Source organism: Macrobrachium rosenbergii, chromosome 55 (assembly GCF_040412425.1).
Source record: "Macrobrachium rosenbergii isolate ZJJX-2024 chromosome 55, ASM4041242v1, whole genome shotgun sequence".
In the NCBI taxonomy this organism is placed as follows: Eukaryota; Metazoa; Arthropoda; class Malacostraca; order Decapoda; family Palaemonidae; genus Macrobrachium; species Macrobrachium rosenbergii.
The window spans coordinates 15,522,558-15,546,917 of NC_089795.1; the positions used below are offsets into that span (position 1 = coordinate 15,522,558).

A 24,360-nucleotide genomic window follows, 5' to 3' on the forward strand; every position below is an offset into this window, starting at 1 on the left:
AAAGGATAATATTTTAGACCTAGTATTTGTGAACGAGGTGAACTATGTTAAAGAAATAATAGTGTATATCTGAGTATTTCCGGACCATAATGCCATAGAATTAACAGTCCATTCCAAAGCACATGAAAACAGAGATAAGCAAGAGAAGAAAAAATGGGAAGGATATGGAAAAAGGGATTTTGACAGAGGAAAAATCTATTTCTGAGGAAGGTCCCGTGTCACCCGGTGAAATTCCATTACAGCACGAATTTCTAGGTATAACAATGCTAGATATACCAGAGAAAAAGAGCTTTCAGGAAAGCTGGGGTTACTACCCCCAGTCGTCGTCTTTAAGAAGGCGTGGTATAATGAGAAGGAGTAGGTGAAATACCACTACCACGAGGAAATATACCTCAAAGATCTCTCATATCAAAACCCCGTAAAGAAGCGGTGAGCCGTTACAGCTCCCACCCTCCTTTTATGGAATGGCGTACCAGCGCCACCTAGCCATTCCATGCTAGCATAACCCCAGACTTGGCATGTGCAGAAGGGGAGGTACTAGACTAGACAGGGAGGGTCACCCGGGTGACGGGACCTTCCTCAGAGCGATTTTTCCTCTGTCAAATCCCTTTTCTGAGTTCAGTCCGTGTCGGCGGTCGAAATAGTGATAGAAGATCATGCCAAGACTGCTACTACTGGAAAAAGGGGGTAACCTGAAGAAAGGCAAAATTGTAACGAAAATAACTTTAATTAAGTCTCTTCCATGAAGCAAGAAATACTTAAAAGAAATGAGCAACTTAATTTTAAGGCACACCAATAAACTTAACACTACAAAACACTGGAGGTCCCCCCGGTCTGATGGGAAAAAACCTCAAAAATCTTAAAATTACTTAAAAGTAGTGAAACATGAAATGTGCAGAACAGAAATACAACCTTAAAACTATATATGTAAACTTAGGCCCAAACATGTAAGAGACAAGATATGAAAATACTTTCTGGTATCCGAGTGCATGGAGCCAAACAAAAACTGTCAGTACCCATAAGCAAGAACAATTATGGCTAATCAGATTACAGTTTTCCATCATCAAATACAAATATATATCAATATGAAAGGAGAAGGCTAGGCAGTGAGGAGGCATAAACGACCAGGAGATAAGCAGAGAAACGATAGGTAGGCGGGCGGGAAAAGGGAAAGGATATAATTATTTTAGGTGGGAGATGACACTTCCCTTTGCTATAGTAGAATATTTCAGAATAGTGATTTTAAATAGTGGCGTTTAAACACTAGAGGGTGATTTCCAACCGTATATTTTGATAACTCTGAAAAGTCCATATTATGAAATAATTAATAAAAGTAGCACTGCTCGAATATCATGAACTTTAGGAACTGAGTCTGGGTTGGCTTGTTTAATGAAATGCAGAATTTGTTGTCTTATACCATTAAGAGAAAGAGTACCACCTTTCTCCCTGATAAAAAGAGGACCCGACTTACTCTGTGGAGTTCTTGAGAGGTAAGATTGTTAGTGTATGGACTGGACGCAAAGATTGATCTTGAGGAAGAGGCACCACCTTCCAAGGAGACCACCTGTCTGTGGGTCTTACTGCGTTCTTAGCTAAAAATCTAGGGTCAGGAAGGAGGACTTCTCGGATGGGGAGAAGTTAACAAAATTATCACCTCTAGTGAGAGCTGACAGCTCTGAAATTCTAGCACCTGAGAAGCCAAACTAGAAAGTAAAAATAAGGTTTTCCTTAACAGATCCTGATAAGAGCAATGGAAGTTATCCAACTCGACACTAACTTAAGGACGTCATTGAGAAACCAAGTAACCGAATGTGGACATGATACTGGTCTCAGACTGATGCTCTGGGGATGGATGAAAAAATAAGAATCTGTAGGTCGATTTTAAAGCGTAAAGAAATACTTTCTTCAATGCCGACTTGACTGTGGTAATGATGGCGGGAGCCAGACCTTTCTCAGTTACCTAAAGAGGAAACTCTAAATTAGTGCGTCATAATTTTGGCTTCAGATGCTTTCAGGAAGGAGGCTAACTTTTTGACTGCTGGTCATTGTCTAATAGTAGAATCTCTTTTATCTGATTCTAAAAACAGAGTGTTGACAGGGTCAATGTTTGCTCCTTTTTGAGCTGCGAACTTTATAAAGTCCATAAAGCTAGGGCATCTTGAATCCTTGAGGAAGCTGACACAGTCTTGGTTTGTACTGTCTGGGTCAGAATGGGCTGGGAATCCGAAGACTCCATGAAGCCCAGTTCCTGAAAGAGAGAGGAACCAATTGCTCTGCGGCCAATGGGGGCTACCAGAGCACAGTTGACCTTTGAATGTCACTGGTTGTGTAACACTTTCCAGCAGCAAATTTATTGGAGGAACAGATAAATTCTCTCAATTGTTCCAATCTACTGTCATTGCGTCTGGCGACGCCTGAGGGTCCAGGTTGGGAGCTCGTAACAGGGAGCTTGAAGTTGCTCTCCGTTGCGAACGAATCCACTTGGAGTCCGGAACCGGCGAGGCAAAATCCATTGCGGAAAGATTCCGCATCCAGGGGACCACTCCGTCTCCAACGGGAGTAGTCCTGGACAGGGAATCCGCCACCGCGTTCGGACACCTGCTAGGTGGGTGTGACGGAAGGTGCCAACCATTCTTGTTCGCCAGGAGAAGATAGCTACCATCACTTGGTTTACTCGACCTGATTTAGACGCCTGTTGATGCAATAGACTACATAGCTGTCTAACATAACCTGATATGAATCTGATTGGGAGGGCGGTTTTCTTCAGCGTTAAGAAAGACACGCCATAGCTGAGTGTTTAAATATGGAACTGCTGAAACATTGTGGACCACGTTCATACTTTCTGTTTTGGTGAATATCCCCCAGCACGGCAGAGAGCGTCTGTGTGGATAACGAATTGCGGAGAAACTGAAGTGGAACTGTTTTGGACAGGCCCATGACTGTGGTCCAGGCGCAGTCTTGTCTTTAGATCCGAGGATAGAGGAGACCTTGTCCCTGAGCTTGAGTGTTTGCTTTCGACTCCGCCACACTCTGTTTATGTCTTTTTAATTTGGCTTTTCAAGAGCAGGTCTGTCACTGAGGCAAGTGGAGAGACCCGAGGACCCTTTCACAGGACCGACGGGATGCTGACTGATTTTTGGCTCTCTTGGTGAAGATGCTATCTCTTTCCTCTTGGAAGGAGGAGAGATAACGTGTGGGAGGACAGGTCCACTGAAGACCCAGCCCTGAAACCGGGGCTCGGAGTCAGAGCGGGACTTCTCCTGTTCAGCTGAAAACCCAATGACTCTAGGAAATTGGTGACTATGGGCGATAATGTTGACACTCCGGAACAGTTAGACGGGTATCAGTCGTCCAGGTACGCTGCTAGGAGATTCCTTGGGACGGGCGCTGTACTACCGTATCCGCCAGCAGGTGAATATCCTGGTGCAATGTTCGGAACCGAAGGAGCATGACCCTGAAGAATGAAGCGATTCCGGAGTCTGAAACCGAACTGAGAGAAGTTCAGCGCAACCGGGGCGTGATAATAAAGCGTCTGAAAGATCGATGGGGTGGTGCGGCTCCGCGAGTAGAGTCGAACCTGACCTACCGTAAGCATCACGAAACTTAGTCGCATTTTATGTAGAGAGATTTAGGCGATCCAGGACACTCTTTGCTGATCGGGTGCTTTTTTGGGAACAGTGGAATAGCCTGCCTTGAAACTTTAGGTGCCTTGCTTTCTTTGTGCCCGTTTGTTGAGCAATTTGTTACATAATCCTGTAAGTTGATGTGGGTGGCTGGTAAAATCAATCTGTTTAGAGGAGGATTCTGATCCCGAAAAGCTCACCCTAGTCCCATGGACACAATGCTGTGTGCCCAGGGCTGAAGGTCGGTGGTCCCTGAACCAATACAGGCGACCGCCTACTCTCACGTTCTCTGGTGGGAGAGGGAGCGGGTTTGTTCCCTCTACCACGTCCTCTCCCCTTGGGGTGGTGTTAGACCTTCACTGTGTGAGACTGCCCTTCCTCCTGCAACCCTATTGAGGCCGTGAAAAAATCCACAGCCTTCATATGTGGGTTGTATGCTGAAAATGAGAGATACATAGGAAAGCGCTGCTGGATTGGACAACCACGTGCTGTTGGGGTTTGGGACTTAGAGGTAGATGGCTGGGCCACTGCCGAGACCGGGACGGCAGACCGCCTGATGGGGCCTCTTATGTCTCCTGAACCTTTCCTCCTCTCGTCTGAGGCCGGCCGATTCTGGGGTCTTGCGGCATAAGTGGGAATTCCCCACCAATGCGCCCAGACTCTGATTGGCGTGTAGCTCAGACATGACGGATGTAACCTCTCCTTCAGGGAAGAGGTTAGGTCCCAGATTGGAGCAATGAGCTTGTTAGGCTCGTGGCGGATTGTAGCGTCAGCAAAAATAAATTTTCTGCATTCCAGCCTAGCCATAACAAACTCATGCAAGTCTAACTGGAAGCTCGCCAGGAAAGACTTAGCTAGGACCTGGAAAAAGGGTTCGTCCGAGCCGGAGACGGCAGTAGCCTCAGTAAGACAGCCGGAGCTCAAGGGCCGGGCTAGCAGTCGGGTCTCAAACTCCGCCTTAACAATGATTCCGGCAACCAGGAGTTGTTCCTTCTGCAAACTGCGTGGAAACAAAAGAGGTCAGCTTGCCTACAGTGAAAGTGGGCCAGCGTCACGAACTCGTTGCGCCGGTAGGAATACCAGGGAAGTAGGGTCTGTTTCCCTTAATTGAGGAAAGGGATTCCCGTCAAAGCATGCTCGGGTCGTAGCCAGAGCAATTTTGTCCATGCAAGGAGTGGGAAGATCTTCTCCCAGGGTGAACATCGTGAAATTGCCCTTGAAAGGGGTCAATTTTGTGTTCACTGCCTGCCACTCCGTCAGGGTGCGCAGGAGAGCCGACTGGGCTTGGTCTCTAAGATGATGACAGTCTCCTAGGTACCTTGTCTGACGAATCCGGGGCTTCTTCAGTAAGCCTCACGAAGCCAGGATAAGGGCGAAGATCGGGGGAAGAACTCCAACTCCTCCAGCATGCCGTGCCCAGACCGTCTAGGTAAGTTTACCCATCATGTTGGATGGCCCGGTCTCGAACGCCAAGAGGGTTTCCGACATCAAGCGGTAGCGGAGAAGTCGCAGTGTCGGGGATGAGAATACTGCGGTTCTGCTTTAGGTTAATGACCAAACCTGCCCAGTATATTGTCATGGTTGTGACTTATCTGAGATCTTCTCAAACCTAGAATCTAGGTCCTCCGTGAACTTTTTGTATAGTTCAGTGGCCAGGGCTTGCGCATCAAAAAGAGGCTGGCGAGGAGGGCTTGGTTTTGCTGCCCTCTTACTCGCACCCTTGCCGGAGGAGCTAGATTTACTCCCGGAGGCTACCGGTCCTGAAACCTTAGCCTTCGACGGGGGGAAGGGCAATGCCTTCTTGGAAGTGGGGACTTATAGCCCATCGCCTTCCATGAAGTCTTCCAACAGGGATAGCAGGCGGTCTATCACCCAAAGAGAGGAACTTCACAAACCTGCAAATGAAGACACAGATGAAGCAGGGAGTCAAACAAGGGGGCCGCCCCAATATCCTCACTTACCTCACCACTTACCACCTGGTCCTGCTCCGTATTCATTGGTTCCAAGTCGAGATTTAGGGCGGCAACATCCTCCGAGACCTCGGCGTACATGATGTCCACTTGAGGTGGCTGGGTCGCATCACGGATCTGTTGGATAATAGGGGTGGCAAGTTCTTCTGGTACTGCAGCGGCCACCCGTGCGCCGGGGTAAAGCAAGTCCCTCAACCTGGCGTCGGGCGGGCTTCTGACCGGAACATTTCTGCGAACCCAGCCACCCAGGCCGGAGGATTCTAAGAGCAGAACTTCTTGGAAGTTTCATCCGCCAAGGAAACCTGCAGTTAGTCAGGAATGAAAAGACAGACGGAGAATATAAACAACGTATCGTATGAGGAGCATGGACCGGAGGAAAGAAGACTTTCACTTACCGACTCGTCTTGGATGGTTGAGGAGAGAGCAAAGCAAACCTCACAGCCATCGGTGCCGACAACCAGGTCGTCAGTCGGACCGCACAACCAGCGTGGGTCCGGCACACTCGATGCCGTAGGGTTGTTGAAGGGAGGCGGTACACCCCGGCTCCTCACAGCGAACAGTCTGTAAAGGTAACAGTACATGAACCTCACACTCTCAGCAAAATAAAGTCGGCAAGGCCGGGAAACTCAACTACAACCGGAATACTCCGGCGTAGAAGAACTACCAAATTAAACTGGGCCAATAAGCTTTAAATGCAAGTGGAAGGTAAATTCAGACCCGGAAACTCAGGGAGTCGAAGAACGAGAAACCAGGAACCAACCATAAGGGCTGCCAGAAAATTAACGGCGGAGCCCCCAGGTGTGGGACCGGAATCACGTATACAAAATAATAATAATAACAATAATCAAAAATAACAATGATGGTAACACTCCGGAGACCGGAGGGGTCTGTTACGCAAGCGTGACATAGAATCATCTCACATTCACCTCCCCGCCGGAGAAACAAATGGGTAAAGGATCTATGTTCGCAACATGCAGTAGGCCACCTAAACCCTAACCCATTGCTTCGATGGGGAGGCGAGAGGTTGAGACAGGAATCGAACACGCTCGACAAACGAACCACCCACCCACCTGTGACTGGGGATGATATGGGAGGGTAGTCCTCTACCAATGAGGAGTCCCTGACTCGGGAAGCGCCATCTAGCGTCACCCGCTTGCAGTCGCAAAGCTGAGGGGAGGGGTGTGAAGAAGGAGTAGGCTACCGGGGAGAGGAGACAAGGAGAGGGAACATGACACCAGCTCAACTGCATCTTCCTTCCCAATGAACTTGGGAGAAGCCCACTGAGGAGCTACACAGCCCAAAGCCTTCTCCTAGTAGCCTAATATAAACTAACCTAGTATAGGTTAGAAGGAGAAAGGGTGTAAAGGAGGAACCAGCAGGAGAGAATTTTTGTGCAGGCCAACCAGGAGCAGTGCAGGGGATAAATGGCGACTAGCCTAGAGAAGCACATCCAAGGCTCGATTCCCCAGGTGGAGGAAGAGGACTAGGGCTCCTCTGACCCTAACACGATCCCTGTGGAAACAGCAAGCAAAAACTCCCTCAACCTGATCTCCGCACCCAGGGCAGGGATGGAGCACACTACAACCATCATATAAAAACAATCAAGAAATAAAATTCGTTCACAGAGTGTAGCCTGCACTCGAGGAGCACCAGAGGTAAACTACATAACCAAAAACAATAACAAATAGGTAAAATACTAAAACTAAAGAAAGAGCACCAGCTCTTCAAGAATAACATAATAGCCTGAGACTAAATGAAAAAGAACCCAACTGGTGGGGGTACTTGGGCCAGACAACTCCCTAAGAGAGGCCGACAGGTAAAAATACAAAACAAAAACTAAAATTGGAGGAATACGCCGAACCACCAGGAAAAGAGAGTCAAGGGCTAAAATCTATATATATAGCGACTAGGAAAAACTCCACGACCGAAAGAACAGAAGGAGTTGCCTCGCGATCGACATGGCTGACGGGGGCGCCGTGGCGTCATAGAAAGATCCCAATATTATGAAAATACGAGACCAAAACAGCCGCAACAGATCAAAAACCCACAGAAGATGGTACTTAACTTAGAGATGGAAAGGTGCTCAAGTATTGTAGATGAAGTAAAAAACAATCCAAAAAGGCGAGCACACAAAGCGAGCATTATCACGTGCTAGAAAGCGAGGAATGTAGTAGGTGGCGCTGGTGTCGCCGTCCTGGCGGAGTGTTGAGGGTGGGAGCTGCTCTGGCTCTTTGCTGAGGTTTTGATAAGGAGAGATCTTTGAGTATATTTCCGTGGTAGTGGTATTCCACTCACCCTTCATTATACCCGGCGTCTTCTAAAGGCGATCGACTGAGGGTAAATAACCCCAGCTTTCCTGAAAGCTCTTTTTCTCTGGTATATCTAGCATTGTTATACCTAGAAATTCGTGCTGTAATGGAATTTCACCGGCTGACACGGGACTGAACTCAGAAACACAATTTCTATAGTAAAAATATAAATTGGTAAAAAATAAATGAAGAATTAAACAAAGACTGGGAAAACATATTTGTAAGTGACAATATACATGTAAATATGGATATATTATATAAAATATTAGAGGAAATAGTGGAAAAATATATACTGAAGAAGAAAAGTAAACATCAGTCATGCATACCAAAGGACAGAAGGATCTTGTTCCAGAAAATCAGAAAGTGGAAAAAGGTCTTGCAAAAGAAAAGAATGCATGGAAAGTGATGGAACTAAAAAGTAAGACAGAAAATGCAGAACAAAAGATTATACAGTCAAAAGAAAATGAAAATATCAAGCAAAACCCCAAAATTTTTTACTCATATGCAAAAAAGATTAATAAGAGTAGAAATAGGCCCTCTAAGAATTGAAGGGCGATTACAGAATGAGAAAAATGAAATATGTAACATATTAGCAGAAAGATATAAGAGTGAATTTACACCTAGAATTGATAATGAAGATAATGATACAAAAATAAGAGATGAAAATAGTGAATATTTATCAGACATAGATATTACTGAAGCCGATATTGTGCAGGCTATTAATGAAATTAAAAATGGATCAGCAGCAGGACCAGATGGTGTACCTGCCATTTTGTTAAAGAAAGTGGTTCATTCAATAGCAAAGCCGCTCGCAATATTATTAAGACGAAGTATAGATACAAGCAAGATTTATGATGAGCATAAATTAACATATATTATCCCTACTTACAAAGGTGGATCAAGACTAGAGGCAAGTAATTATAGGCCTGTGAGTCTGACATCTCATATTATGAAAGTTTATGAAAGGGTAATGAAAAAATATATAATGAAACATTTAATGAAAAATAGTTTGTTTAATATAAGACAACATGGTTTTGTACCCGGAAAAAGTACACAAACCCAACAGATAGTCCACCATGAAAGCATATATAAAAATATGACAAACAAAAAAGATACAGATGTGGTTTACTTAGACTTTGCAAAAGCTTTTGACAAGGTAGACCATAATATATTAGCGAAAAAACTTAAAAAAAACATAACATTGTGGACAAAGTAGGAAGATAGGTAACAGAATTTTTGCAAAACAGAAAACAGATAGTGATTGCAAACGATGAAAAATTGGATGAAGCTACAGTAATATCCAGTGTGCCAAAAGGTATGGTGTTAGCTGCATTGCTGTTTGTGATTATGATTGCAGATATAGACAGTAATGTTAAAGACTCGGTAGTGAGAAGTTTTGCCGATGACACAAGAATAAGTAGAGAAATTACTTGTGATGAAGGTAGGAACTCGCTACAAAGAGACCTAAACAAAATATATAAATGGGCAGAGGAAAATAGGATGGTATTTAACTCTGATAAATTTGAATCAATAAACTATGGTGATAAAGAAGGATTGCTATATGCATATAAAGGACCTAATAACGAGACAATCACAAATAAGGAAGCAGTAAAAGACCTTGGTGTGATGCTGAATAGGAATATGTTATGCAATGATCAAATAGCAATACTATTGGCAAAATGCAAAGCAAAAATGGGAATGTTGTTCCGGCACTTCAAAACAAGAAAAGCTGAACACATGAATATGCTTTATAAAACGTACATACGTAGTCCACTTGAATATTGCAATATAATATGGTACCCACACTACCAAAAGGATACTGCACAAATAGAGAGTGTACAAAGGTCCTTTACAGTTAGAATAGAAGAAATTAAGGACCTTGACTACTGGGAAAGACTACAATTCTTGAATTTATATAGTCTTGAAAGGAGAAGAGAATGCTACAAGATCATCCAGGCATGGAAACAGATAGAAGGAAATCCTGAAAACATCATGGAGCTAAAAATATCAGAAAGAGCAAGCAGGGTAGATTAATGGTGCCTAAAACTATACCAGGAAAACTAAGGAAAGCACACAGGACATTAATCCACCACACACCAGCATCGATAATGCAGCGTCTATTCAATGCGCTACCAGCTCATCTGAGGAACATATCAGGAGTGAGTGTAGATGTGTTTAAGAATAAGCTCAACAAATATATAAGATGCATCCCAGACCATCCAAGATTGGAAGATCCAAAATATACCGGAAGATGCATTAGCAATTCTCTGGTAGACATCAGAGGCGCCTCACACTGAGGGACCTGGGGTAACCCGAAAGAACTGTAAGGTCTGTAAGGTACGGTAAGGTCACTCTCTCTCTCATGTTATTCTCTCTGTCTCCATAATAATTCATAAAAAATTTAACTCTTGCTATTTTAATTAAGGACAAACCTCATCTCTCTCTCTCTCTCTCTCGTTATTCTGTCCATAATAATCTCTCTCTCTCTCTCTCTCTCTCTCTCTCTCTCATTTTACCTTACTACCCTTGAACATTACGTACATTTTCTTCATTTTATTGAATTGTACCTTTGTTATGACTGTGACATATGAAGTTTACAAGAAAATGGCATCCCATGAATTAGGGGTAGCATTAGTATACATTACGCACGTACTAGTAGTACTCAGTTTTAGTCAACCATTCATTTCTTTTTTTAAGGGTAATGTATCAAGCTAACTTTTAAATGAAATTACAGTAACTAATTTCATTTAAAAGTTAGCTTAATACTTTCGGAGCATGATTAGGGTCATATTTAGTGTTTAAACTCTAGAAATAAGCATTTATTAGCACTTTTAATGCCCGTACCAAATTTACGTGAATCTTCAACTTACGCAAGGGGTTCTGGAACCTAACCTATTTCTGTCATAGTTATATAGTATTTATATATATATATATATATATATATATATATATATATATATATATATATATATATATATATATATATATATATATCATATAGAATATATATTATATATATATAAATATATACATATATATAGTTCATAAAATTTGAAAAACTGGTCTCTGATGGTGGGCAATGCAGTGCAGCCCCAGGAAAATGTTGTTAACACTGTTTACACTTATAAACAGACCAAGAAAGGGTTTTGGGGGGTGGGGGAGGCCTAGAGAAGTTTCCAAGGTGAGGGGATGGGTTAGATGGCTGGATGCCATGGGAGAGGAGGGGCAGTAAGGCTGTGTGGAGGAACTCACTCAGAGAAGGGGTTGTTTTGAAAGCTGGGTGGAGCTGGGGGTGGGGATACAGTGTTGGACAGGTGATGATGGCTAGGTAGACATCTGACTCGCTAGAGCTTGTTTTTTGTTTTGTGGTTTTATGTTTATGATAATATACCAAATTAAAAAGATATACTTTTCCTAACATAACTTACGCTTTCATATATGGAGTACTCATGCTTGTTGCGCTTCGGCTGTTACTGAATCGTCTCGGTAAAACGAAATCCTAATGCTAAGCCTATGATCACGTGTGACCTGGATCAGCCTATCTCCTTCATTGTGTGAGTCAGCTTGTATGTAGTTACACTCTGTCTCCTAAAAGGAGTGACAGATTGAAACTACACAGGTTGTCAGAGGAGGGTAAACTTATATGAAAGCATAGGTTCGTATGTAAGGACCTGAATGACTGAGTAGTTCTTAAAAACCACCAAAGGCCCTATCCCCTGATGTCATGAGTCTTAACTTTGATTGGACAATTCACTGTGACCCAACTGGTATGCCTTGAGGGGCAGTGGTGTTTGAGCCACTGCTTTCTGTGGTGGGGGAAGACAAGAATAACTGGAGTGGGTAGCATCCACCTCTGCAGCAGGTGTGGAGTCACCTGAGCTGGGAGTCCTAGTAGTTGAGAGCATCTGGATGAGACCATTAAACTTGATTTCCTAGATTTGAGAGTGGTGGAGGACAAGCCAGAGCAGTATAATCCCTGGGTGGTGGCATCACGGCTAGCTAGAGCGGTGGATGGCATCTTCTATGATAGTGATGTATGCACCCCTCTAGCTAGGTTAGAGTTTGCAAAACCTTTTGTCCACTTCAAAGGTAGTAAGTTTCGCTTTCGATGCCAAACACCTAAGACTCTGGCTATGGTACTGGAGGAAACCATGATATTTACCCAGGATCAGGCAAAGGGCTTCCTTTCTAATATCTACCAGGACCTGGGAGGTAGTGCTCTGGGCACCCAGGTTCTTGCTAGGAACCTTCACGCCTGGAAAGTACCAGTTGGTGAGAAGTTCCCATCTATCACCAATAAACTGTTCAAATCTTGGGAAAAGAACTGGGTAGAGTCAGCCGCCCATGGGACGAAGTTCTCTTTAAAGGAACTCCAGGACTTTGGAACAGTTCTGCCAGATCCATGGGACGATATAACAAAACCATTAGCAGGCTTCACAGAGGTGATGAAGAAAGGCAAATTTCTAGCAAACCATGCCCGTTCATGCTTTTTTGCGGACACTCCTTACCTTGCCCACACCCTGTGTGTTCAGGAGTTCGAGGCGAGGAAACTATTAATGTCCTGCATTACAACCTTGACGTTAATGGAATCTCAGGCATACCGCTGTGACCAGCAAAGAGATTCAGTGCTCCCAAGGTTACAAATTCGGAACATGGGCCCAATCTTCATTCACCTTCTGGAGGCTTGGGCGGCATCCAAATTAAAACTTAGACGTCAAGCCCTGAAATTCGCTGACCAGAAGTCTATGCCAGTAAAGGAGCTCCTCGTCGCCTCCCCTATGTGTAGCGACCTCTTCCCTAGGGACCTAGTAACCAAGTTGAATAATATTGCTACCCACCGAGGTATCAAATTTGAGGAGTTACTAGGATATGACCCGGAAGCAGACCTAAGGGGGGTAAAACGCAGGTAGAAGGCTTTTAAAGCACCAGCTCTTCCTGCATCAGACCCAGGACAAGGTCCCTCTTCCCATAAACAATTCCCTATGCCGCACTCTCAGCCATCCTTGAAGAGCAGCAGTGCACTGCCATCTCAACAATCCCAATTTAGGCAGTTCCAGGAGGCTCGAGGCGGTCGTGGAAGAGGCAGGTCCTTTCGAGGGAAGAAAGGTAACGGGAGGACGAGGTGGTGGTAGAGGTCAATTCAACCAGTGAGATATTTCAGGTTGGGGGCAGACTGAAGAGGTTCCAGGGAGCCTGGAAAGTGTCCCCTTGGGCTTATCAAGTGGTATCGAAGGGTCTGCGCTGGGATTGGAAGGGCCCCTTCCGCAACAAATACTTTCATCAGCGCAGCACAAAAGAGTCGATCCTATTTGTGAACAAAATGCTAATAAAGGACACAATAGAGAAATGCCACTTTATCAGGTTCCGGGGGAGGCTTTTCAGTGTTCCAAAGAGGGACTCTCAGGAAAGGAGAGTCATTCTGGACCTCTCTGTCCTCAACAAAGCAATAAACTGTCCCTAATTCAAAATGCTGTTGACAGATCAGGTAAGACATACCTTGCCAAAGGACAGCTACACCTCTTCTATCGACTTGAAAGACGCATATTGGCACATTCCAATCCAACCTCATTTTCGCTGGTATCTAGGATTCCGTCTGGGTCACCAGTCATACAGATTCAAAGTGATGCCATTCGGCCTCAATGTAGCCCCCAGAGGGTTCAGACCTTGCAGGACTTCGGGTTCCTAATCAACTGGGAAAAGTCACGGCTGAAGCCAGAAAAGAAGTTCAGATGGCTAGGCCTACAGTGGTGTCTAGAAAGCGGAAAGCTAGCCCTACCAGGAGACCTCCAGGAGGTCAATAGTAGATCAGGTAAAGAGGTTCAGAAAAGCCAAGAGTTTTTCCAGAAGGAACCTAGAAGTGCTGCAGGGCAAACTACTATTTGCATCAATAGTAGATCTAGTCTTGAAAACGACTTTGAAGGATTAGAACCGGATTCTCATTTTAAAGGCAAACAAATCATTCAGAGACCACAAGGTCCCGATGAAAAGGAGGTGCAAGACAGTGCTCAAACCGTGGGCATCGAATCAGGCCCTGAAATCTTCAGTCCGGCTAGTCCTGAAACCAGTCTCAGTGACCATTCATACGGATGCTTCGGCGAAGGACGGATGGGGGGGACACTCAGATCAGAACAGAGTGTCCGGAAAGTGGTCGGGAGCCCTCAGATCTTGCCATATCAATATCAAAGAAATGATGGCAGTGCTCCTGTCACTCAAGGGGACTGAAACCCAAGAGGGGATCTCACATTCAGTTGTTCATAGACAACAAGCCGGTGGTACAATGCTTGAAGCATAGGGGATCAAGGTCAAAGCCACTGAATCATTATAGTGCTGGGGATCATGAGATTAGCTCAGGTGAAGAAATGGTCTCTGTCAGCATCCCACCTTGCGGGAGCTCAGAATGTCCTAGTGGACTCCCTCTCCAGACAGCCTGTCATTCAGCGGGATCCTCCAAGATCACCCATATCTTCAGGTAGATCTGTTCGCAACACGCGTCAATCACAAATTACCGAATTTTGTCACCCCCATCACAGCCTTCGAGCAGTGGCCAGAGACGCACTTTCGCTGGACTGGAACCTGCTGAGGAACATTTATCTGTTTCCCCCAACGAATTTATTAATGAAAGTAGTACAACTCCTCAAGGAGTTCAAGGAAGGAGTAGTGATTGCTCCAATGTGGCCGAACAGCCCTTGGTTTCCAACCCTACAGAAGCTGACTTTTCATCACAAGCCACTACATCTTCCTATTCTTTCCCAGCAGGTTCAAGGGATAACTGTCACGCTCTTCTCCTTTCTGACGAAAAGCCTTCACGTGTGGACTTTCTCAGATCCCTGTGCTTCATGGAATGGTCACCTGAAGTCAGGGAATTCTTAATCACTACTATTAAGGGAAATCCGCCAAACAGTATCAGTCAGTGTGGAACAAATTTGTCTCATTTGTTAGGGACCGTAAACCAACTACCATTGATAATAACCGTGGGGAGTTCTTTGTGTTTGTATTTGACGTAAAAAAAGTTGGCTCCCTCCACTATTAAAAATCACAAGGCGGCCCTTGCAGTTCCTTTAAGGTACGGATTCGGAGCAGAGGTGCATTCAGAAGTGTTTGAAATGATGATGAAATCAATGGCTCTCCACAGGCCGAGTGAACAACCATGTGAATTATCATGGGATATAGATATAATCCTAGTTACTCTGAACAGACGTTCAGACAATAATATGAAATTTTTGTTAGAAAAAACATTGTTTTTAGTGGGCCTGGCAATGGGAGCCAGATCAGCGGAGATCCATGCACTGAAAAGAGGAGATCAGTTTTGTTCTTTCGGAAAGAATAAAGTAACTTTTTCATTCGGAGATTTTTTAGCTAAAAATGAGAATCCGTTTCATAGACGGAAACCCATAGTTATCCCTCCTTTGCCCTCTAATCCGAAGCTGTGTCCAGTGGCCACAGTGAAAAAGTACCTTGATCGCACCAACCATATCACGCAAGGGCCCCTCTCTTTTTGGTACCAAACGAAAGCACCCCCTTTTTGCCTAGAAAGCCTCAGAACCAGCATTTGTAAGTTAACTGTAGATCTATGCCCAGGGTCAGACCCAAAGTCACATGACCTCCGTAAGTACGCAGCCTCACTTGCCTTTTTCGGTAACCTTAGTATGGAGGACGTATCCAAGTACACGGGTGGTCTGGGCATGGAGTGTTTGTCAAACACTATGTTAAACAAATGCGAGGTGTCCAGACTGCGTGCATATCCCTCGGCAAAGTCATAGGCAAGAGATAAGGATGCCTGGAAGGTGAATTGGCTGGCAAGAGGAACTCTTCCTTTAAAGTGAGTGAGTGTTTTAAAAACCGGTAGGTTATTTTTTCCTATTATAGTCTATTTCTTTCGCTCTTCACCAATACACAGTCTCTTCGGACAGCTTAAAGGGTGGGCTGTTACAGCCGTAAAGGGAAAGGATTTTAGATTTCGGTTTGAACCCAAGGGAAGCGAAAAAGCTTTTTTGGTTAGGGATAGTGGCTAAAAGTCCATCCTCCTTGTCAAATGATGTTTGACGGCTTTATAAATATACAAAAAGTACACTTGCATGAGGCTCTCGCGGCTCCCTTTGACTAAAAAACGGGGTTTGAACCCGAAGGGAAATGAAAACCCTATTTTTAGTCTGGGAGCTGTGAGAGCCTCAGACCCTCCCAGTTAGCATTAAGTATATTGGGTTATGCCCACCCCTTCATTTGCAGGGAGTATAACCTTTTAGGGAGGCGCGGCTATTCCTACATTGGGTTGGCAATATGCGCATGCGCAGTAGATGCGTAGTCGCGTTGTGACCCGATTCATTCGAACTAGCCACGGAAGTGCAAATGGAAAGGTGTAACCAGTGGAGATGTTTAGCCTATCACAATAGTGACAAGCTTCAGTTAACCGGAATGAATACGTGCCAACCCTGCTATAAGTTCTCTGATAAGGGATTTAGCCGGGGCGCTGCCTAAGGCAGACGTAACTGCAAGAGGCTCTTGCGGCTCCCAGACTAAAAATAGGGTTTTCATTTCCCTTCGGGTTCAAACCCCGTTTTTTACGGGGTTTTTCTTGTTTAAACTATCAAAATGGGCAGTTCTAAGTGTTTTTAGAGGGGTTTTAAGTATTCGCGGATTTTAGTTATTTGCGGGGGGGTGCAGTACGCATCCCCCACGAATACGGGGGTTCACTGTATACTGGATGACAGTAAAGTTGCTGGCGTATCCTGAATGCAAATAATTAGGCTTACAGTAAACCCCCAATATTCGTGTTCTCATGATTCGCGGACTCACCGATTTGCAGGATTTTCTGTGGAAAGTATCCATGAATTATTCGCAAAAAATTAGGCAATTCACGGACTTTTTCGTTGGGAAATATTTACTAATTAGTGTATTTTTATATTATTTTCATGACTAAATACATTTTTTATGATAAAAAAATGATTTACAGGTGCTAATTTTCAAATATTAAGATTAATAATAATAATAATAATAATAATAATAATAATAATAATAATAATACTGTAAGATTAAATTATACATAACTCAAAGACACGACATCATTAAAGACAAGACAGATGCTCAGAATTGATACTAGAGTGACCCCTCGTTTATCGTGGGAGATAGGTTTCAAGACCAACCGCGATAACTGAAATTCTGCGAAGTACGGACTCCATATTTATTTAATTATTTAACATGTATTTGGACTTTTTAAAACCCTCCCTGTACTCTTAACAACCCACCCTTTACTCTATTAATAACAGGGACAACTGTTAAGCAATACGAATTCGGTAGGTAAGTTTACAGTACCATATGACAGGGGCTAAATTACTATGGTAAAGTAGCTATAGTATATGACGTGATCGGCAAGCTTTAAATTTTAAAAAATACAGTATACATACAGTAATAATATATACAGTAATACAATATAGTATCATGTTACTGTACTGTATTACATGTAATACAGTACAATAACAATTTAGATTAAAAAAAAAATAAAGATTGTTACTGTACTCACCACGAAAGAAGTTGAGGTAAAACTTGAATGAAGATAGTGATGAATTTGCTGCGCAGTAAAAATGATGACAATGAAGGTGATGATGACTTTTACTGCGCAGTCAATAACTGTATTTTACGTCTCTTCAGACCGTGGTGCCATTTCCTGGGGCACCTCTTCCACTTCTTCCGCAGTTTCCGAAGGTGTAACCGTAGTAGCAGCAGCAGGAACTGGCTCTTTTTTGCGAGGCTCCAAAAACATTGTGATTGGCAGTTGCTGCCGCTGCTTCTTTTTCCGGTCAAAGAGCATCTTGTAGGGGGCCATGACGTCATCGACCATGTTGCAAAATTGAACCGATCGAACCATATCGTCATCACATTCCTGCGACCGCTCTTGCAGTTCCTTAGCCAGGTTGCAGAGCCCAGCGAGCCGTTCCAAAGTCAAGCCAGTTTGGGAGACAACTTCTGTTTCTGGCTGCACTACTGCTTCTTCTTCTTCGCTCGCCGATTTCGTCAACTCTTCGAGGTCTTCGTCAGTTAGCGGCTGGGAGTGGCAGTCTAGAAGTTTGTCGACGTCGCCCGTGGTCATGTCTGCAAAGTCCTCACCTCCAAGGATTGCAGCCAACTGCACAGCTTTCTGTACTGCTGGATTTCGGCAGGTGTAAATCCTCTGTCGTCGTAAACAACCTCGGGCCACAACTTCTTCCAGCTGGTGTTAATGGTGGCAGGCTTCATTTCTTCCAATGCCTTGTGGATATTTTGGAGGCACGTAGCAATTGTGTACTGCCACCAGTATGCCTTCAAGTTGAAATCGTCGTCTTCTTGGGCAGCATCCACGGAAGCAACCAGGTTCGCCAGGGCATTCCTCGTGTATAGGGCCTTGAACGCCCTGATAACCCCCTGGTCCATTGGCTGAATAAGTGAGGTCGTGTTGGGTGGTAGGAACTCAACCTGAACCCCCGAATACGACAGATCAGTAGCATGGCCACCAGCATTATCCGTAATGAGAAGGACTTTGAATAGCATGCCCTTTTCTGCTAGATACACCTTCACCTGCGGGATAAAACACTGGTGGAACCAGTCGGAGGTCAGCATCTTCGTTATCCAGGCCTTTGGATTGTGCATCCAATGTACAGGTAGCAGATTCTTGTTTTTGTTTTTTAAAGCCCTTGGGTTTTTAGACTTGTAAATAAGTCCTGGCTTTAATAAATATCCCGCAGTATTGCCACACATCACGAGGGTCACACGATCCTTGTATGCTTTAAAGCCAGAGGCTTTTGCTTCCTCTTTGAATAGGAAAGTTTGCGAGGGCATTCTTTTCCAAAACAAGCCCGTCTCGTCCATATTGAAAACTTGTTCGGGTTGATATCCACCTTCAGAGATAATCTTCTTGAAGGTTTCATTGACGTATGTTTCAGCAGCGACCGTGTCAGCCAAAGCAGCCTCGCCATGCAAGGAAGCGCTTTTTAGGCCGTAGCATTTCTGAAACTTTGCAAACCACCCTTTGATAGCAGAAAATTGCAGTTTCTTACATGGTGAATGACTGGACGTCCCTGGTTGCGGATCTTCCATGTCTTCTTCATCTTCTGCTTCTTTGCAGTCACCACTGTCGTCCTCTGGTTCCTTAGCGGCGAAGGTCTCGTACAGGCTCCTAGCCTTTGTTTGGATAATGTTCGTATCCAAGGCTATGTTCTTCTTTCGGCAGTCGGCTATCCATACGGCCAAAGCAGCTTCCATAAGGATGATCATTTTATTACGAGCCGTAACCACTATCTTCGCCGACTTGTTAAAGGTGATGGCAGCTGTCTTCCTAATCTGCGCCTCATCCTTGTAGATATAGTGAATGGTGGATTTGTTCACGCCATAATGGCGGGCTACAGCCGCGAATTTTCTCCCTTCCTTCAACATATCGAGAAGTTTCACCTTTTCAGCGATTGTTATCATTCTTCAATGGCGTTTAGGCTCAGTACCAGCCTTGGAAGAAGCAGCACGCTTGGGAGCCATTGCAGGGGGTGAAAATTGAAGCAAAGTTCAACAAAAACCACAAAAAAAATCACACAGCACAGCGTAAAGTAAACCGTTCGGCGAGAAAGCTTGAAGCGAAGTGGCCGCGAGAGAGAGACAAGGGGAGATGCTGCGGGTTCTGAGCATCAGTCTAAGCACCAATCACAGGCCCGATTAGAAATCGGGAAGCTGTGATTTGTTGTCTCCCTCCCATGCACCAATCACAGCCTGTGTCACAACGCACTTAGTCACGGATATGGTACGCTTTGTGTTTTCCCAACAATGGAACACACGGTACTGCATAGGCATCACTTCCCAGATGGTTCTTTTTTTTTTGTCATAAGAGTTACAAGTGCAAATATGTGTTTTTTTTTATATTTTACGCTTGTTTTGTTGTTCTTAGACTAGGAAATACAATTTATTATTAATATTTTAATGGATTTAATGAGAAATTTTGGGTGTTCATATATCGCGATTTTTCTAGAATTTTCCAAAAAATCCACGATATATTTTCCATTAATATGTATTAAAAACTCCGCGAAGTCGTGAATTCGCGATAATCGAATCGTGAAGTAGCGAGGGGTCACCATGAAATATTAAAATTACTGTATATTAAAGTACTATTGAAATTATATTAAAATGATATATGCATTTCAGGATGATAGTACAGGCAGTCCCCGGTTCTGACGGTTCCGCTTCTGACGTTCGAGGTTACGACGCTTTTCAAATATATTCATCAGAAATTATTTCCGGCTTACGACGCATGTTCGGGTTACGACGCGTCGTCGCCGATCCGACGGAAGAAATATGGCCCCAAAATGGCAGAATAATCATAATTTGAAGGTTTTTTTGATGTAAAACTCAATAATAATGCAGTTTACGTCGTTTTCAATGCACCCAGAGCATTAAAAGTAAGGTTTTCTTATGATTTTTGACGATTTTCGACGATTTTCCGGCTTACGACGATTTTCGGATTACGACGCAGCGCAAGAACGGAACCCCCATCGTAAACCGGGGACCGCCTGTATAAGCATTTTTAGAGGGTACATTTTATGAAAAAATAATGATTTACAGTACATACTAATTTTCAAATATTAATATTAAGTTTAATAAGATTGAATAATAACATTAAATAAAAATAATAATTCTCTCTCTCCCTCTCTCTTATTTAGATGAGAGAATTTTCCCGACATGTAACATGTACGTACGTTTCTTTTGTATGATACTGTAAATGATTTACCTAATAAGTACTAATTTTCAAATATTAAGATTAATAAGATTAAATAATACTAGTAATAATAACAATAACAATAATAATAATAATAATAATATAATAATAATAATAATATTATAATACAATATTTTCCATGCATTTGTGTAGTATATTTTTAACATTTTAAACAAACAAACAATGATTCCCAATCTTTTTATGCTGACTTGAGAAGGGAGGGGGGAGGGTAAATGTCAATTTACTTGACAGTTTGACATAATGATCAGAGGGGAAGGAGTGTTGCCCTCAGAGGCTCAAAGATTTCAATCTTTTGATATCGTAAGTCATTATTCTCTCTCTCTCTCTGGAAAAGATACTGTTCATGTGTGTGCGTGTTCATAGTGTTTTAAAAATATGTAGTAAAGGTATTACATCTTTGGAGGACAAAAAACAAACAAATTTTGTTGTCAGAGACATTAAAGAGATAAATTCTCTCTCTCTCTCTCTCTCTCTCTTTTCTTTCTTTCTTTCTTTTGCCCTAGCCAGCCTTGTTGAATATAAGTTGAAGTGGTAACTCTCTTTCTCTCTGCTTTGGCTGGAAGGCTTAGAAGTATGTCTGTACAATATATATTTTTAAGGGAACAAATGTTTAAGATGACTTTGAAATTATATTAATAACATAATTTCAAAGATTAATACAGTACTAGGATAATAATTTAAGGGATACTTGATGTAGGATGACACTTTAAGTATACATTTGGTATTTGAACTTTCAAGATAGGCAGTTATAAGCCTTTTCAGAGGGGGAGGGGCAAGTATTCGCAGATTTTAACTATTCAGGGGGGGGGGTCTGGAACGCATCCCCCGAGAATACGGGGGGTTTACTGTATTTTAAATAAGGAAAGAAAAAAATACAAGGATCTAGACAGTGTAAATACTCTTACACCATCATCATGATACTCTTACAACTGACAAAACAGTTGATGTTATCAGTAGATATTATTACCAATGAACAAATAACAATTGGTAAATGATCATACACACATCACCTCATCAATATACTGTGCAGTTTAGCTTTGGATTACACACATTCCTCCTAAACCTGATATGAAAGCTAATGCTGAAAGAGGGCAATTTTCTTAAAACACAAATACATTACTTTACAGCTACAAGTTAAGTATACCTTAGTTTAACCAGACCACTGAGCTGATTAACACAAATGTACAGTCTGCATTCCAAATGGACCAATTAAATACTCCAGTTGGACCATCCCCGCATCACTGATTTGATTTTAGCTCTTGCGCAGCCATTGGTCAACCTTCTTAATTGACTATGGGCAGAATGAGCTAGGGCAAAAACTTAATATAATCCAGACTATAAATAAAAACATACATTTTACTTCATCTACCAACCTTAAAGTCAACCCCATCTTTGTTATGCAAGGAGATTATGTCATTGGTGATAGTTGAGGTCAAGTTCTCTATATCATCACAGAACTGATGGGAAAACCTCATTTTGCGCAGTGTGTCTTGCCGGCCTGTTCTGGCAAGGTGCTCCATCATTGATTTGATCATCAATTCAAAGAAGAACCTGTTAAAAATTTTAGAGATTACATATACTATAATTCTCTGCCCATGTTAGTCAGTGGTTCAAAACGCTGGCTATTATCAACAGAGAAAAAAAAAATAACTTTAAAGAAAGAGTTACAAGCTATAATCTATAGTTTCCTGCTACATAAAAGTATTTTTTGCAATAAAAAATATGTATAAAAAATACAGAAGTCCCCTAACTTCATTCTAAAAATAACATACCAAACCTTGATCAACTATAAAATTTTTATGCAAATGAGCAAGTAAACTCAAACCTCCTACAACAAAATTATTTTCATCCAGCATCTACAAGACCTAACCGGTGTTAGATACAGTGAAATCCTGAATACAAGAAACAGTGATTACGTACTGTATAAATCAACTTACTCCCAAGAAATTGTTGCTTTATTTTTCTTTGTGGGTACAAAACTATACTAGCTCTTTATTGGCTGTTACAAATGCACTACATAATCACAAACAGCTTTTAAGTGTGCTAAATGAATCCAGGCACACAATGTGTTTCAAAGAAAGAGACCGCAGTGCAAGCCCTGCCCACTCAATGGTCCATGAAGTGGCACCATTTACATTTTTTTACACCTGTAGTAAAAACAGACTTGCTGCCATCCTATCTGAGATTACTATGCATTACTATCATGCTTTGTGATGTGTCATTGAATTATGTTACCCTTTGGCCAGCAAATGACAAGTTGCTCCATTGTTATTGAGTAGCAAAATGCTCCTATGTTTTCCATTTTATGCAGTTTTCTCACTTTTTTCTTGTAAGTTCAGTTAATGTGTACCCATTCTCTACTTTCATTGTTTGCATAATTTTTTTATAATGTTTTGGGGATTTGTTTTTTTTATTGTAATGGGCTGTTAACTTTCCACTCTAGCCTTAATTCTTACTGGGGATCCTTGTTTGCTCAGTAATGATTGCTTGGTCATATTCACATTCTGTTGCCCCTTCAACTGTAATGTTTACCTATGGTTCTCTCTGTTATGTCTCAGCTTATTACAACCTTGTTTTGAAAATATATTTCCAGGATACTATTTGTGACATTCAACATTTTACTTGTGCAACTATGCCTTGATGAATTTGCAATATTTACAAGGACTAGACAGTCAATCAACTTTTTAGGTTTGAGCAGTGGCATGTCACCCGATTCACCTTGTCATGCCACTTCTGTGAATGTCTTCAGATGAGGGTACCTCCTCCTCTTTGCCGTTTTCTTCCACTGCCAGGACTTCGTCCCCTAATAATAAGCCTGAACCAGTATCCACACCTACCATCTACCCTCTACGGATGCTGTCACTCTGCAAATGTCTCTCTTGCTCAAGGATTTCCTGTCTACCCTGGGTAAGGATCTGCCTCTCACTGTATGCTGCCTCCACTTTAGTACTGCTGATCCACCTCCTCCCCCACCTACTGTTCACATTGGAACTTTTATCAATTTACACGCTTCTTTCTGCTGTTGTTAAAATTTTTGACAGGCTATGATCAAAGGTTCTTCTGCTGTTCAGCGTCAATTTCTTGCCATGGTTGACTCTGAAATACAGGATCTGGTTGCTGCATCTCATGCTGACAGCCTCAAGTCTTGCGGCTTAGTTTTGTTCTTGTACCCATTGCTGCTCTGCCTTGTCACTCTGCTCTTCCTGTTGATTCAACTTCTTCGCTGGTAGAGAAGTTTCTGTATCTGTTAGTCTCTGGATACTACACTGACCCTATGTATCTGACCATTTCAGTTGCTCCTGTGTGTTTTTATATTTCAGCATACTCTAATATGCCCATGTACTGACAGCCTCCATGTCCCCATACATTCCCAACTCTTTGACAGATCCCAAGTACAAATGGCCATTCTACCTACATGTTTCATCCCTTCCTGTGTCCCATACCACTGTACCCTTAATTAGATCTCCACCTACCATAGCTTTTGCTTTGGCTCTGGACTTCCATCTCAGGTTCCTTATTCACTTCAGTGTCCACAACTGCAGCCAAGACTACTTCCTTTGCTTTGGTACTCTGTGCAGTGACGTGGGAGCCTCTAGTTTCAAAATATTTAAACACTCGCTGTCAAACACCCTCCCACATGCGTAAAGATTTTGTAATGTGTACAGTTGGTCATAGCTTCAGTCAAGGTTACGAAAATCCCTGGAGCTCTA

The 24,360-nt window shown here is 42.8% G+C and overlaps 1 protein-coding gene across 36 annotated transcripts in view; it reads right to left on the bottom strand.

The window, feature by feature from the left end:
* Window positions 1-24,360, bottom strand: part of Zir (Zizimin-related) — a 582,703-nt gene that overhangs the window by 281,622 nt on the left and 276,721 nt on the right. For all 36 annotated transcript variants that reach the window (XR_010852045.1, XR_010852043.1, XR_010852042.1 and 33 more), the window contains one exon: window positions 22,024-22,201. Coding sequence is in view for 14 of the 36 variants with exons in the window: in XM_067098450.1 (XP_066954551.1) it covers window positions 22,024-22,201 (178 nt within the window). In the remaining 22 variants the exon portion in view is untranslated. The remainder of the gene's footprint in view (window positions 1-22,023; window positions 22,202-24,360) is intronic.